The following is a 14,172-nucleotide window of genomic DNA, read 5'->3' as shown; positions in this document are numbered from 1 at the left end:
CCCTGATCTGAAGTGGCTAGGGTATATTACCTGCTGTCCTACATTTATCCCTCCAATCCACCAGGATACAGTCTTCAAGATATTTTCCAGCTACCTAATACAGACTGTACACTGTTCTCTGATTTGGCATCACTGATCAGGTAAGCAGTGCTGGCCAATCAGAGAGCAGGTATAGTGCATTGATAGTCTAACACTACCAATACACTGTGGGGATTAGGTAGGCTGAAGATTGTGACATCAGCATATAAAATAACTGCCCTCTCTGGTCAAAGGACATAATTTATTTTTCAACCGTTCTTGTAGAACGACTTGTGTGCTTTGGACTGTTGTCTTGCTGCATGACCCACATTCTCTTGAGATTCAGCTCAGGAACAGCTGTCCTGACATTTTTCTTTCAGAATTCATTGTTCTATTAATGATGGCAAGCTGTCCTGGCTGAGATGCAGCAAAAAAGGTCCAAACCTTGATACTATCACAGATCGTATGAGGTTTTTATGCTGTAATGCAGTGTTTTTCTTTCTCCAACCATAACACTTCTCATTTAAGCCAAAAAACTCTATTTTGATATCATCCATCCACAAAACATTATTCCAATAGCCTTCCATCTTGTCCAGGCGATCTTTAGCAAACTGCAGATGGGCAGCAATGTTCTTCTGGGGAAGTAGCAGCTTTCTCCAAATCCTGCACTCCATTGTTGTCCTATGTCCTCCTGATGATGGATTCATGAACATTAACATTAGCTAATGTAAGAAAGGCCTGTAGTTTCTTAGAGGTTACCTTGGGTTTCTTTGTGACCTCGCAGACTATTGTACGTCTTACTCTTGGTGTGATCCTTGTTAGTCGACCACTCCTGGGGAGGATAATACTGGTTTTGAATTTCCTCCATTTGTACATAATTTGTCTGACTGTGGATTGGTGGAGTCGAAACATTCTACAGATGGTTTTATAAACCTTTTCAGCCTAAGGATCATCAACAACTCTTCTTGTGAGGTTCTCATAAATCTCTATTCATGCCATGGTACACTTCCACAAATGTGTTGTGAAGATCAGATGTTGATAGATCCCAGGTCTTTAAATAAAATAGATCACCCACTCACACCTGATTTGTCATCACATTGATTAAAAACATCTGACATCCAAATTATCTGCCAATCCTAAAGGTTCACATACCTTTGCCACTCTCTGACATGTGATATTGGATCATTTTCCTCAATAAATAAATGGCCAAGTCTAATATTTTTTGAATAATTTATTTTATTCGGTTCTCTTTATCTACTTTTATAACTTGTGTGAAAATCTGATGTAGTTTTATGTCAAATATAAGCAGAATTATTGAAAATTCTGAGGCGTTCACAAACTTTTAAGCCTCACTGTACGTTGTATGAAACCTTTAATATATTGTAAATTTGACTTTTTGATACATTGTGTTGCTTTTGTTCTAAAATTAAAGTTTATTTTTAAGAGGTCTGAAACTCTTGTATTTTACAGTATTACAGAACTCGTGCATTATGTCCTACCGATTATGTATATGAATAGAAATTCTTAGATGAATCTCCACTAAATTTCGTCTCATTTGGGCATCTGAACAGCAGTGAGTATTGGACATTAGGATTGAATCAAACAAACGTTCATATTGCAAGATTAGATATACAGTAATTTTATTACTCATGAAAAAGGATTTTTGCAATAATCTCAAATTACAATTAATAGATCCTGCAGATATATAGTGGGTGATTGAGGTCAAGGCTTGTGGAACCCCACAGCTATAAGGCATCGCACACACCGTCCGATCGCATTAGAAGCTCATTATTATTTATGATGCTTTGTTTTACTTGATTTGGGTCTCTTTCTTGTTGGTACAGGGAGACTTAGTTGTTCACTTTTAACTTCAACTTGAGCTGGAGTTTCTAGAAGAGGAATGTATACATATAAGAGATATAAGCAAATGACAGAATCAAAAGCGATGGATAATTTATAATCAGTAGGTTTATTTTAAAAATGAGACCTATAGACAGTAGTGTGAGTTTCTGTATAATAAAAGACTTACCAGTTATCTACTTTTATTATAGTGGAACTTTGATTTCAATACACTTTTAGGAGGCCCTATTAGTTCTCCTGCTATGACAACTGTTTTTAGTAAATACATTACCACTAGTGATGAGCGAGTATACTCGCTAAAGCCAATTGCTTGAGCCAGCATTGCCTTTAGCGAGTACCTGCCTGTTCGAGACGAAAGGTTCGGGTTCCGGCGTGGGGGAGCGGTGAGTAGCGGCAGTCAGCAGGAGGGAGCGGGGGGGGGGGAAGAGAAGAAGAGAGATCTCCCCTCTGTTCCGCCCATGGTTTCCCCCGCAGCTCCCTGCCCGCCGCCAGCACCCGAACCTTTTGCCTCGAGCGGGCAGGTACTCGCTAAGGGCAATGCTCGCTCGAGCAATTGCCTTTAGCGAGTATACTCGCTCATCTGTAATTATCACCAAAATAGAACAATTAACCACATACAAAACCCCCGCAGAATCTGCATGAAAGTCAAATTTCACCCTTTGCAAATCCGCAACAATCCTGTGGAAAGTCTGCCTCAGAATTCACAAATCAAGCCAGATTCACATGAAAGCATTGGCACACACAAAATTTGTGAGTGCACTACACACAAAATGGAACCCATTTATTTCAATGGGTTCGTTCACATGCCTGTATTTGGAGTGCACAATTCCGTTGCATCTTGAACTTCGTAAACTAATTGGACATTTCAATGGCTGAGAGCATCGGTGCATGTTTTTTTTTTGTGCGTGCAATTGCGAACAACTTGTGCAATAAGTATAGTAAAAAACACTGTGCACGCAAATACACAACGCCCAGTGCACAAAAAGGTCACGCAACTTTGCACATGCTTGTGTGGCCTTAGATTTACAGATATTGTGGCTAACCTAAATGTACCTGCTAGCGATGGAAAGAAGTTTGGTGTAAAAGTGGACAGTATGCTTCATTAGTTTTACCCAGCACTATTGTCTAGCTGAGATTTATGAAACAGTTTGCCTATTTTAAGCTATTGAAATGTCTTGCCTGGCCCCACGATAAAAGGGGGTATTCCCAAGATAGACTTTTATCACTTATCAGTGGGAGCCTTAGGCCTCGGTCACACGGGCGTTTATTTCCCGCAATTTGCGCATGCGATCCGCGTAGATATTGACCCAATGCTTCACAATGGGATCGGTCACAAGTCCGCTTTTTATGCGGATGTGCGATAAATTATAGGACACAACGATTCGCAGAACACGCCTATCTGCGTTCTGCGCATCGTTGTGTTCTATATATGTGCTCAATGGGGCCGGTGGCAGCAGCGCCGACCCCATTGAGAACATATACTTAAAGATCGTTCTCCTCTGCCACAGCTGTAACAGCTGTGGCAGAGAAGAACGATGTTCGCCCATTGAATTCAATGGAGCCGGCTCCATTGAAAGCAATGGGCTGCCGGCGAGCACGGGATGAATTTTCGGGAAGGGCTTAAAAATATAAGCCCTTCCCTGAAAACCATCCTAAAATGTGTAAAAAAGAAAAAAAAAAAAGTATACTCCCCTTTTTCCTGCAGCCAGAGTTCAGTCGCGTCCCGCCGGCAGTTCTCCTGAACTGCTCTGTGTAGTATTCAGCAGGCGGGGATTTAAAATCCCTGCCTGCTGAATGGGCTACCTCTGATTGGTCACAGCCCTCACCAATCAGAGGCAGCTCTCACTCACCCATTCATAAACTCATGAATGGGTGAGTGAGTGCTGCCTCTGATTGGCTGAGCACAGGGACTAATTAGAGGCAGCTCTCAGCTATTGAATGACAGCTGAGTGCTGCCTCTGATTGGTCCCTGCGCTGAGACCGCCATCAATCTCGAGAATGAAGGGGTCCTGTGCCCACCTCTCCTCCTCACTGCAGGCTCCCTACACCCCCTACAGTTAGTAGATTGAATGGAGCAGCAGTTGTGCATCCGTTTTGCTGCTCCATTTATCTTCAATGGGGCTGATGGAAATAGCCGAGCACTTGTACTCAGCTATTTCCGTCAGCCCCATTGAAATGAATGGAGTGGTGGCTATGCATGCTCTGCCACCACTCCACTTAATCTGACGTACCTGTGAGTGCGTGCAGGGAGCCCACAGTGATGAGAAGAGGGGGACACGGGACCCCTGTTCTCAGGATTGAAGGAGTTTTCAGCGGTGAGACCACCACCGATCAGACTTTTTTACCAGCTATCCTATGGATAGAGAATAAAAGTTTGTCTTGGGATTACCACTTTAAGCTTCTGCTAGTAGAAGAGAGTAATGTGGAATTTTGGAAGAGGTAAGTATTTGTGTGGGGGCAATGTAAAGAGGACACTGACCATCACTGTGGCATGGACATAATATAGAAAGCATTGTGGCTATTATACTATAGATGTTTTGTAGTTGGTATTTATATAGGGCCACTATAGTTGCTCCATAATGAAGGTAGGTCTTGTTGTCTTTGTTAAATGGGCACTGTGTAGATCTGCATTGGGGCACTGAGACTTTTGTGGGAGCACCACAGCTCTTACAGGTGTTGTATGGCCTCTAAGAAAGCATACTGGGAAACTACTAATAAGTACTTGTACACTTTTTATTCAAGTTGCATCCAGCACCTGAATAAACACAAAGCTTATTATATCCCTGAAATTAAGTCTTGTAAAGCTGTCTTCAATGCATTTTTTGTGTGATGTAGTAAAGTACAAAAATATATAGTTATCTATGTTGGAAGAGGCAATATACTAGTAATCCATCCATGTTATTTACTAATCTTACCATTAAATTCTTCTTTTCGTACTTCCTCTACTGAGGGATTTACTTCCAGCTCTTGTATCTTTTGCAATGCCGCTTTCAACTGTTCCCCCAGACTTTCTGACCTTTCTTCAGCTTTTTGAGCTCTTTGTTCTGCATCCCTAAGCAGGTGAATAAAGCTTATAAATCCTGAAATAAACTCAATATATTGGAGTATACATTTGACTTCTCCTTATAGTCCCTGATCACAGATTTCATAGCTGTTAACTGCGAAAGGGAATAATTGATTTATTTTTTCAGCCATGTAAGTGGGATTCATATACAGGTCATGTGTATGCATCTAACTCCATGGACACTCATAGAAAGATCATAAAATAAAAAAGTGACCTGACAGTGAAAGATGTATGATACTACATACTGAATCAATTTTATTCCGTACAGTGGGTCCAGAAGGTTTTCAGACCCTTTCACTTTTTTATATTTTGTTGTTGTGGCCTTGTGCAAATTAAAAAAAATGTTTTTCCCCATCATTCTGCACTCAGTGCTCCACAATAACAAAGTGAATACAGAATGTTTTCTTTGTAATTTTTTTTTATAAAAAGCTTTTCCAGTGACATAAGTAGTCAGACTCTTTGGTATGACAATTAAAATTTACCTCTGGGGGCTTCCTGTTTCTTTTTATCATCTTTGAGAGGTTTTTACACCTTGATTGGAGTCCACCTGTTGTAATCTGAGTTGATTGGAAAAAATTTTAAAAGCCACACTCGTCTATATAAGGTCTTACAGCTCACAAAGCATATTAGAGCCAAACCTAAGCCATGAGGAGTAAAGAACTTCCTGTAGAGCTCAGAGACAGAATTGTGTAGAGGCACTGATCAGGAGAAGGTTACAAAAAATTGGACAGTGAAAGTTCCCAAGAGCATAGTGGCCTCTATAATTCTTAAATTGAAGAAGTTTGGAACAACCAGGACTCTTTCTTAGAGCTGGACAAACCACCAAACTAAGTAATTGGGGAAGAAGGACCTTGGTAAAAGAGATGACCAAGGACCTAATGTTCACTCAGCTTGAGCTCTAAAAAGACCTCTGTGTAGGTGGGAGAAACATCCGGATGGTCAACTATCACAGCAGCACTCTACCAATCTGGGCTTTATAGCAGAATGGCCTCTCCTCAATAAGAGACACATGAAGGCCCACTTGGAGTTTGCCAAAAAGCACCTGAAGGACTCTTAGACTGGGAAACAAGATTCTCTAGTCTGATGAAACCAAGATTGAATCTTGATTCAATTCTAAGTGTTCTGTCTGGAAGAAACCAGGCACTGCTCATCACCTGCCCAATACCATCCCTACAGTGAAGCATAGTGGTGGTAGCATCATGCTGTGGGGTGTTTCTCAGCAGCCAGGACAGGAAGACTGGTCAGGGTTGATGGAAAGCTGAATGGAGCATCGTAATTCTTAATAAAACCCTGTGAAGAAGGTTCACCTTCCAACAAGACAATGACCCTAAGCAAAGATAACACAGGAGTGGCTTAAAAGCAACTCTATGAATGTCCATAAGTGGCCCAGCCAGAACCCTGACTTGAACTCAATCGAACATCTCTGGAGAGACCTGAAAATGGCTGTTCACAGACAGTCACCACCCAACCTGGCAGAGCTTGAGAGGATCTGCGGAAGATCCCCAAATCCAGCTGTGTGAACCTTGAGGCATCAAGACTGAAGGCTGTAATTGCTGCCATAGCTGTTTCAACTAAGTACTGACTACAGGGTCTGAATACCCTGTAATGCCTGTGCAAAATGTTAGTTTTTCATTAAAAAAAAAAAAGACAAGGAATTGTAACAGTCTGTTATCACTTTGACATTACGGGGTTGCTTTTTTTTTGCATAAGGCCACAATATAACAAAATGTAAAAAAGTAAAAGGGTCTGAAGACTTTCCAGACCCACTGTATATAACAGGAACTGTATTCCTACAGACATGAACACTTACAGGAGACGCTTTTCCAGTTGCTCCAAAGATGTTAAGGACTCAAATGCTTGTATGGAACGTGGGGTGCTGGGCCGGGTAGCTGTGAGAACCCCCTAGATTATAAACAACAGTAGGAGACTGTGAATTACAGAGAGTTGACATTCAAAGCACATGTAAAGCTGAATGTATTATTGTAAGGTTACTAGGGTTTGAAAAACAAAGGTTAAAGAAAAAGCTTCCTTACCTGGAGATAAACAGGAATTTCTTTTTCCTTCAAAGATTTCTTACAAATGTTGCCATCATAGCCGATGATTCTCATGACATCCTGGCCAGAAGTCTCTGCAGTGTCAGACTCCCTGATCCGCGTGCAAACCTAGAACATAGAACAGAGACCTTAGAATACAAAAATGGCCTGGCCATTAAAACTTTTTTTCATATAACCTTGTCTCTCTATATAGGGAAGCACAGTAGACTATGCTTTCTCATACAGTGAAAAAAAGAGGTATGCCACATCATACCAGTGTAGTATATGTCAAAAGTGCACTTTTTTGGCATATGGTGGGTGTTTACGCCAAAGTAAAGAAAAAAATGAAGTCTAACCACAGCCTAACCTGCAGATAAAATAGCAGAAGAACAAAGGGGCACATTTCTTACTAGTCTAAATTACGTCATTTTGGGGGGTAAATCAATTCAGACAAATTTACTTTTGTTTTGCACCAAAAAAGAACTCCTCTCATTCCACTTTTTAAAAGTGTTCTTCAATACATTTTTATTCAAGCAACATGGTACATGACAAATATGATCGAAATGTTAATGGGATTAGTCGTAGTAATTAAGCTAACATTCGTGCCAATAACATCTACTGGTTTGCAAACATTTTTAAAATGGTATTTGTTGTACACGGATTCTTGTAGATTTATGAACCAAGCGAGGGGCGTACAGTCTGAGGGAATGGAAGTTATAGGGTGGGTGAAGAAGCAGGTATGAGGTGAGGGGTAGAGGGATAGGGGAGGCACCACATGTTTATTCAATATATTCATATGCGGTATAATTGCACGTAAAACATCTGTATATTCATTATTGCTTATTCTAAAACTTCTCGCAGCTCCTAGCCTTTAATGACAATTCTCATTCTGCATATAGGTGACTCCATTTTTAGACAAAGTTAAAAAAAGCTATAAATTTATCGGTATTGTGCGAAATTTCATTACATTTGTCACACTTTAGGGGAATAAAAGCTGCCAGAAAACTGGTGTCAAAATTTTCCCTGATGATAAATTTCCCCCCACTGTTATTTAATCTCACCTTAGAGGTGACAGAGCTTCTTTCTCTTTCTCCAATTTGCTCCTGGAAATCCTCCACACGATCTGTGCCATCCTGTGGTGGTTTTATTTCATCTAGCAGTATCTTCGTTATCCGAGTATCCTAGTTACATTGCAGTGTCATTAATATGCAAACCAAAAGTGATAATGAAACAAAAGGTGACATTTTTTTTTAAATGGGGACCTGGCAGCATAGTAATTATTTTTTTCTATTTATACTTAAAAATGAATTCTTATAGGAGTTCCATTTTTTTGTGGGGTAAATGCTGCAGTTAGTCCACAGTATTATCAATCAATCAAAATTGAGCTTATCACAAATTACTCTATGTCCCGTGTCATGTAAGGAATAAAAACACAAACACAGAAAATAACTCAGAATCAACTATAGTAAAAATAAATAAATAAATTTATCTTTCTTGAAGTCACAATTCATTAAAAAAATCCATTTATATACAGTACTAGTATCAGTGTTTCTGGTGGGTCAAAGCGCCACTTGCTAATATAATATAGTGAGAGGAATTGAAGTTGGTCACAGGTCCTAAACCAGCAGATCCGGATAGCAGCCGTGTGCTCACAGGACTTGTGATGTAGTCACAGTCATGTGATCAGTCACCAGGGCTCTGAGCTCCGCCCCTGATCACATGACTGTGATAACATCACAGGACCTGTAAGCACACAGCTGCTGTCAGGCTCTACATGTTTTGGACCCGTGGTGACATGTGCTCAGGGGTGGACTGTTCACATGATGGTGACATCATCACATGTAACTTACACAGTCACACATCACTCAGACTGGTGATCGTTAGTATTTTAATATATTACAGTAAAAGTCTAAAGACTACACACACAAACAAGGTGGTAACCAGTCAGTATATACAGTACCTATTGCTATAGTCCAATTTTAATATGAAAATTCAAACATAAACCAGAGTGTAATTACACATCTATATATATATAAAATTGAATGTATGCGTGTGTGTCTGTATGTTTGTGTCTGTTTGTCCTTTATGCGCTACTACACCATTCATCTGATCGCCATGAAACTTTGGGAAGTTGTTGAGTACACTCCTGGGAAGATTATAGGTATAGTACATTTATGCTATGATAAATGGCGCACATGCAAGCGTCGTCGACAGTCCCCCCCCCCCCCCACGTAGATCGTTCGATTTCCATCATTGTCACTAATTCTCTCACTTCCCGATGTCGTAGAAACATGAAATTTGGCACGAGCATTGATTGTCATAAATAGGAAAAGCTAATGGGTCCCAACTCGATTATTCAATTCTAAGCGCAAAAGAATTAGCATCCAAATTTTACGTACGGAATCTAATTTTCTCACTTCTTAATGTCATAGAAACTGTAAATTTGGCACGAGCATTGATTATGTCATAAATAGGTAATGGGTCCCAACTCGATTACTCAGTTCTAAGCGCAAAAGAATTAGCGTCCAAATTTTACGTACTGAATCTAATTCTCTCACTTCCCGATGTAATTTGGCACGAGCATTGATTATGTCATAAATAGGAAAAGTTAATGGGTCCCAACTCGATTATTCAATTCTAAGCGCAAAAGAATTAGCGTCCAAATTTTACGTACAGAATCTAATTCTCTCACTTCCTGATGTCATCTATATACATAAAAATGAATGTATGTCTGTCTGTCTGTCCTTTATGCATTACTACACCATTCATCCAATCACCATGAAACTTCGGGAAGTTGTTGAGTACACTCCTGGGAAGATTACTGGCATAGTACAACTATCCTACAATAGGTGGCGCGCATGTGAGCATCGTCGACAGTTATGCCCCCCCAGGCAAAGATCATTTGATTTCCATCTCAAGCACAAAAGCAAAAGGCATTACGAGCAACGGGATGGGTGTTCAACTACAAAATGATGCATCCGCCGAACGTTTCGCAAGACAATTGCTGCATATTGAGAATGCTGAGGTAAAATGAAAGCTGTGCTGTGATTGGTTGCTATTTTTTATATTGCTGAGGCAGAATAAAAGTTGCGCTGTGATTGGTTGTTATTTCTCTTACTGCTGAGGTAACATGAAAGCTACGCTGTGATTGGTTATATTTTATACTGCTGAAGTAACATGAAAGCTGCGCTGTGATTGGGTGTTATATATTATAAAGCTGAGGTAACATGTAAGCTGCGCTGCGATTGGTTGTTATATATTATACCACTGAGGTAACATGAAAGCTGAGCTGTGATTGGTTTTTATCTAGATACATAAAAACGAATGAATGTATGTCTGTCTGTCTGTCTTCACAGCAACGCGTGACGGGTCAGCTAGTATGGCTATAAAGAAAAATGCAAAACTACTTAAAGAGGTCGTATGGGTATTGGACAACACCTTCCTGCTTTAGCTCCCAAAAGTGCAAAACTACTTAAAAGGGGTGTCTCGTTACCGGACAACTTTCCTGCTATATCTCCAAGAGTCTTACAATAACAAAAAGAGTAGCACCATTGCCCCACTATCCTCTTGGTCATTGTTGTGGAAGATGATATCACTATTCTGAAGTCCTGGTGGTATGGCACCCTGGATGTAAGTGCTGATGTCAGGAGAGCAAGCAGTAACACTGCAGCCTCTGATTGGCCGCAACAGTCAGCTCGCTTGCTACGACATCATCTTCACTACAATATATAGTCTAGACTAGAGTATGACAGCATACATGTTGTCGACGGCTTCCAAGAAAAAGAGCCTTTATTGTTCCATAGATAGATGCATAGGCAGCGTTTTGAACTTACAGGTCTTTCTCAAGCCTACAGACAATATCATGCACAAAATAATTATACATAAATAACATATAACACTAGTTAAAATAAGCCCAAAGACCAGGTATAATACATTAATACATACAGCTATCTGTAGAAACAGAGTGGTAGTTCCATGTTACGGATGCCCATCATGACTATAGATCCCTATATATATAGTGATTGTAAGGTAGCGTCATAGTCCCAGGACCTCCCATAGGCAATCCCACTTCTGGCATCCGGACGTCATCACCGGTATATCACATGACTGCTCAATAACTCAATGTTATGAGTATTTCCCGTTTTTCCCGTTTCTTCTGATGGTAAGAACGGGAAATACCCATAACATTAAGGTATTGAGCGGTCATGTGATACACCGGTGATCAAGTCTGGATGCTGGAAGTGTGATTGCGTATGGGAGGTCCTGGGATTATGACGCTGCCTCACAATTACTATATATATATATATATATATATATAGGGATCTGTGGCCATGATGGGCATCCGGAACATGGAGCTACTGCTCTGTTTCTACCAATAGCGGTATGTATTATACCTGGTCTTTGGACTTATTTTAACTAGTGTTATATATTTTTTTATGTTGTATGTATATTTATTTTGTGTATGATATTGTCATGTAAGCCTTGATAAAGGCTTACTTAGAAGCCGAAACACGTTGCACTAATTTAAAATAAATGTCTATTCTTGGAACCTTGGATAACATCTCTATCAACATATTATACTATATGCCTTCTGGGATTGAGGGGGCCGTGGATCGAGCACCACTACGAAGTTAGTCTTTTTCTAATTGCATCCAGACCACTGGAGTGTTGGGAGCTTTTTCTTCTTGCTTACTGCATATTGTGATTCAGTGAGTGCTGCCGGATACTTTGAACATTTGGATCATCTTCACTACAATCACCAGGAGGACGGTGGGACAAAAATATCGGATCCCCATGGTAGAGAACGGATAAGTACTACTCTTTATGTCATTTTAAGACCGTTTGAGGTATAGCAAGAAAGTTGTCTGGTAAATGGAAAAGACCTTGACGTAACGTTCATTCATATACGGGTAGCACAATATAATGGAGGAAAACTACAAAAAAGTAATAAACAAGGTTACACCAACCAGCGTATGCCACCACACAGTACATTTTGTGCTTTCAATATACATTGTATATATAAGAGGATGTTTTTAAGAACTGTAACTTCAGTGATGATGAATTCATTTAGTATACTTGATACCTCAGTTTAGTGCAAATGATTTCTTTACTTTACATGCAATGATATTGATTTTATATTTGGCAATCAAAAAATATGATTTACGTTCTTAAATTTTAAAAGAAAGGTGCCAAAGTCATTTGTTTTCTTGCCTGTAAGCATGATTTACATGTGATAAAATTAATCCAGATGGTAGTTACTGCACTGACTGTGTGTGTCCGTGTTTTTCTGAATAAACAGGGCGAGTCCATTATATCCTTGGTGCAACAAGATTTTTAGCCTCACCCTTTAAGCATCTTTTCTGTAGTTCGTACACATCACAGAGCAAGATTATAAGTAAATAACATCTTTAATCAATATGGCCCATTTCCTTGACACTCACTTTGCCATTTTTATTGCACATTTCATTGATGAAAAACATAGTAGCATAGTATGTAAGGCCAAAAAAAACACATATGTTCACCAAGTTCAGCCTATTACTCCTCAATGTTGATCCAGAGTAAGGCAAAAAAAACCCTAATGAGGTAGAAGCCAATTTTTCCTATATAAGGGGAAAAAAAAACCTTCCAGATTCCAATCTGGCAATTGGAGTAATCACCGGATCACCGACCCTTCTGCAGTTATTAATGATTATAACCTATATAATATTGTATCGCTCAAGAAAGGCGTCCAGACCCATCTTGAACTCTTTTATCGAATTCATCATCACCACGTCCTCAGGCAGAGAGTTTCATAGTCTCACTGCTCTTACAGTAAAGAACCCCATTAGCACTCAACTCTATGAGCAGTATAGAGCAGTTCACTTATGATGCCCCACTTCCTGCCCCCATGACATCGCTTCTACGTATCTGAAAAACGCAACCTATTAACTAAACAGACTCTTTCTGCATCTTTTTACCAGGCTTTTTTACATGCTCCTTTTTATTTTTGTTGACAAAAGTACTTCTGGCAGATGTTAACTGTAGGTCATTGGGGAGTTATGAAATGCATTGCATTTTATGGCCTTGTTTCACTTTTTTTGCATTTGGGTCTGGGTCAGTGGCATTTTATTCTAAACACAACATGCTCTAGGTATGGTGATTTTCCATGCATTTTCCATAGGCATTTCTGCATAGTTTAAAAAAGCCACACCAAATAATGTTTATAAAAAATGCATACAATTCATGCTGTTTTTTTACAAACCAAAAAGCAGCAAAACAAACTACAGAATGTGTGAAGATAGCCTATTGGTGTTGTTTCCATATAGGACAGGAGTGCTCAACTACTTTCTGTAAAAATCCAAAAAGATGCCGCAATGTGAGTCCCATTTAAGCGAATGGTTCCCATTCACTTCATATGTATTAGTCAGTTTAGCAGTATTTAATCAATAAATTAAGTGTAACCTCTTTATGTTCTCTGGTTTGTGGATCTTCTGAAGTCTCTGTGGGAGCAGCATGCTCTGTAACGTTTGAGAGAAGCAACTGGCACGTTTCAATCCATTCACTACAGGAACTCTAAATGTAAAAGTAGAAGAAGATGTTACATTATGGTTTGGAATGAAACCCACAGGATCTAGAGAACTTGAGAGACTGATTGTCATACTTTATTGTGTTGAGATCCTTGAAGGGGTTGTCCCACCAAAACAACCTATCCACTGGATAGGTGATACGTGTCTGATTGGTGTGGGTTCAACTGCTGAGACCCCAACCAATAACAATAGCAGAGGTTCCAAGTCACTCTGTATGTATGGAGTGGTGGTCATTTTTCCACACTACTTGTCCATTCATGGGACTGCCAAAAATAAGGTGCTCTAAACTGCTGCTATCTCCAGCAGAAATAAAGAATACATTCGTTTTGTAATATGGATGCCATCTTATCCCTCATATAATACACTATAGCATTATATCCTATCGCGATCTGACCGGTATTCTAGCAAGCCACACCACCGGCATGGCTTGATAGGCACTCTGCAATGGCAGCCCGGGGGCCATTCAGAAGGTCCCAAGCTGTCATGGAAACCGCCCGGCAACCCGCGATCTTATCACAGGGGACCGTACGGGACACCCGAACATCAGTCGGGCCATTTAAATGCTGCTGTCAGAATTGAGGGCGGCATTTTAAAAGAGTTAACAGCTCAGATGAGTGGCGCGGCTTAACGG

At 40.0% G+C, this 14,172-nt stretch overlaps 1 protein-coding gene across 5 annotated transcripts in view; it reads right to left on the bottom strand.

Moving 5' to 3' along the window:
- Positions 1–1,641: 1,641 nt before the first annotated feature.
- The window catches only part of AXDND1 (axonemal dynein light chain domain containing 1), a 563,032-nt gene continuing 550,501 nt past the window's right edge, over positions 1,642–14,172 (bottom strand). For 3 of the 5 annotated variants that reach the window (XM_066597402.1, XM_066597401.1, XM_066597406.1), the window contains 6 exons: positions 13,417–13,527; positions 8,037–8,156; positions 6,976–7,104; positions 6,753–6,844; positions 4,794–4,930; positions 1,642–1,907 (listed from right to left, as the gene is read on the bottom strand). In XM_066597402.1, the coding sequence (XP_066453499.1) occupies positions 1,810–1,907; positions 4,794–4,930; positions 6,753–6,844; positions 6,976–7,104; positions 8,037–8,156; positions 13,417–13,527 (687 nt within the window). In that variant the 3' untranslated portion in view covers positions 1,642–1,809. The remainder of the gene's footprint in view (positions 1,908–4,793; positions 4,931–6,752; positions 6,845–6,975; positions 7,105–8,036; positions 8,157–13,416; positions 13,528–14,172) is intronic. The other 2 variants (XM_066597403.1, XM_066597405.1) reach the window with 2 other exon arrangements.

The sequence above is a fragment of the Eleutherodactylus coqui genome, chromosome 3 (genome assembly GCF_035609145.1).
Source record: "Eleutherodactylus coqui strain aEleCoq1 chromosome 3, aEleCoq1.hap1, whole genome shotgun sequence".
In the NCBI taxonomy this organism is placed as follows: Eukaryota; Metazoa; Chordata; class Amphibia; order Anura; family Eleutherodactylidae; genus Eleutherodactylus; species Eleutherodactylus coqui.
The sequence above is the reverse complement of the archived record's forward strand: the minus strand, read 5'-3'. Positions and strand labels throughout refer to the sequence as shown.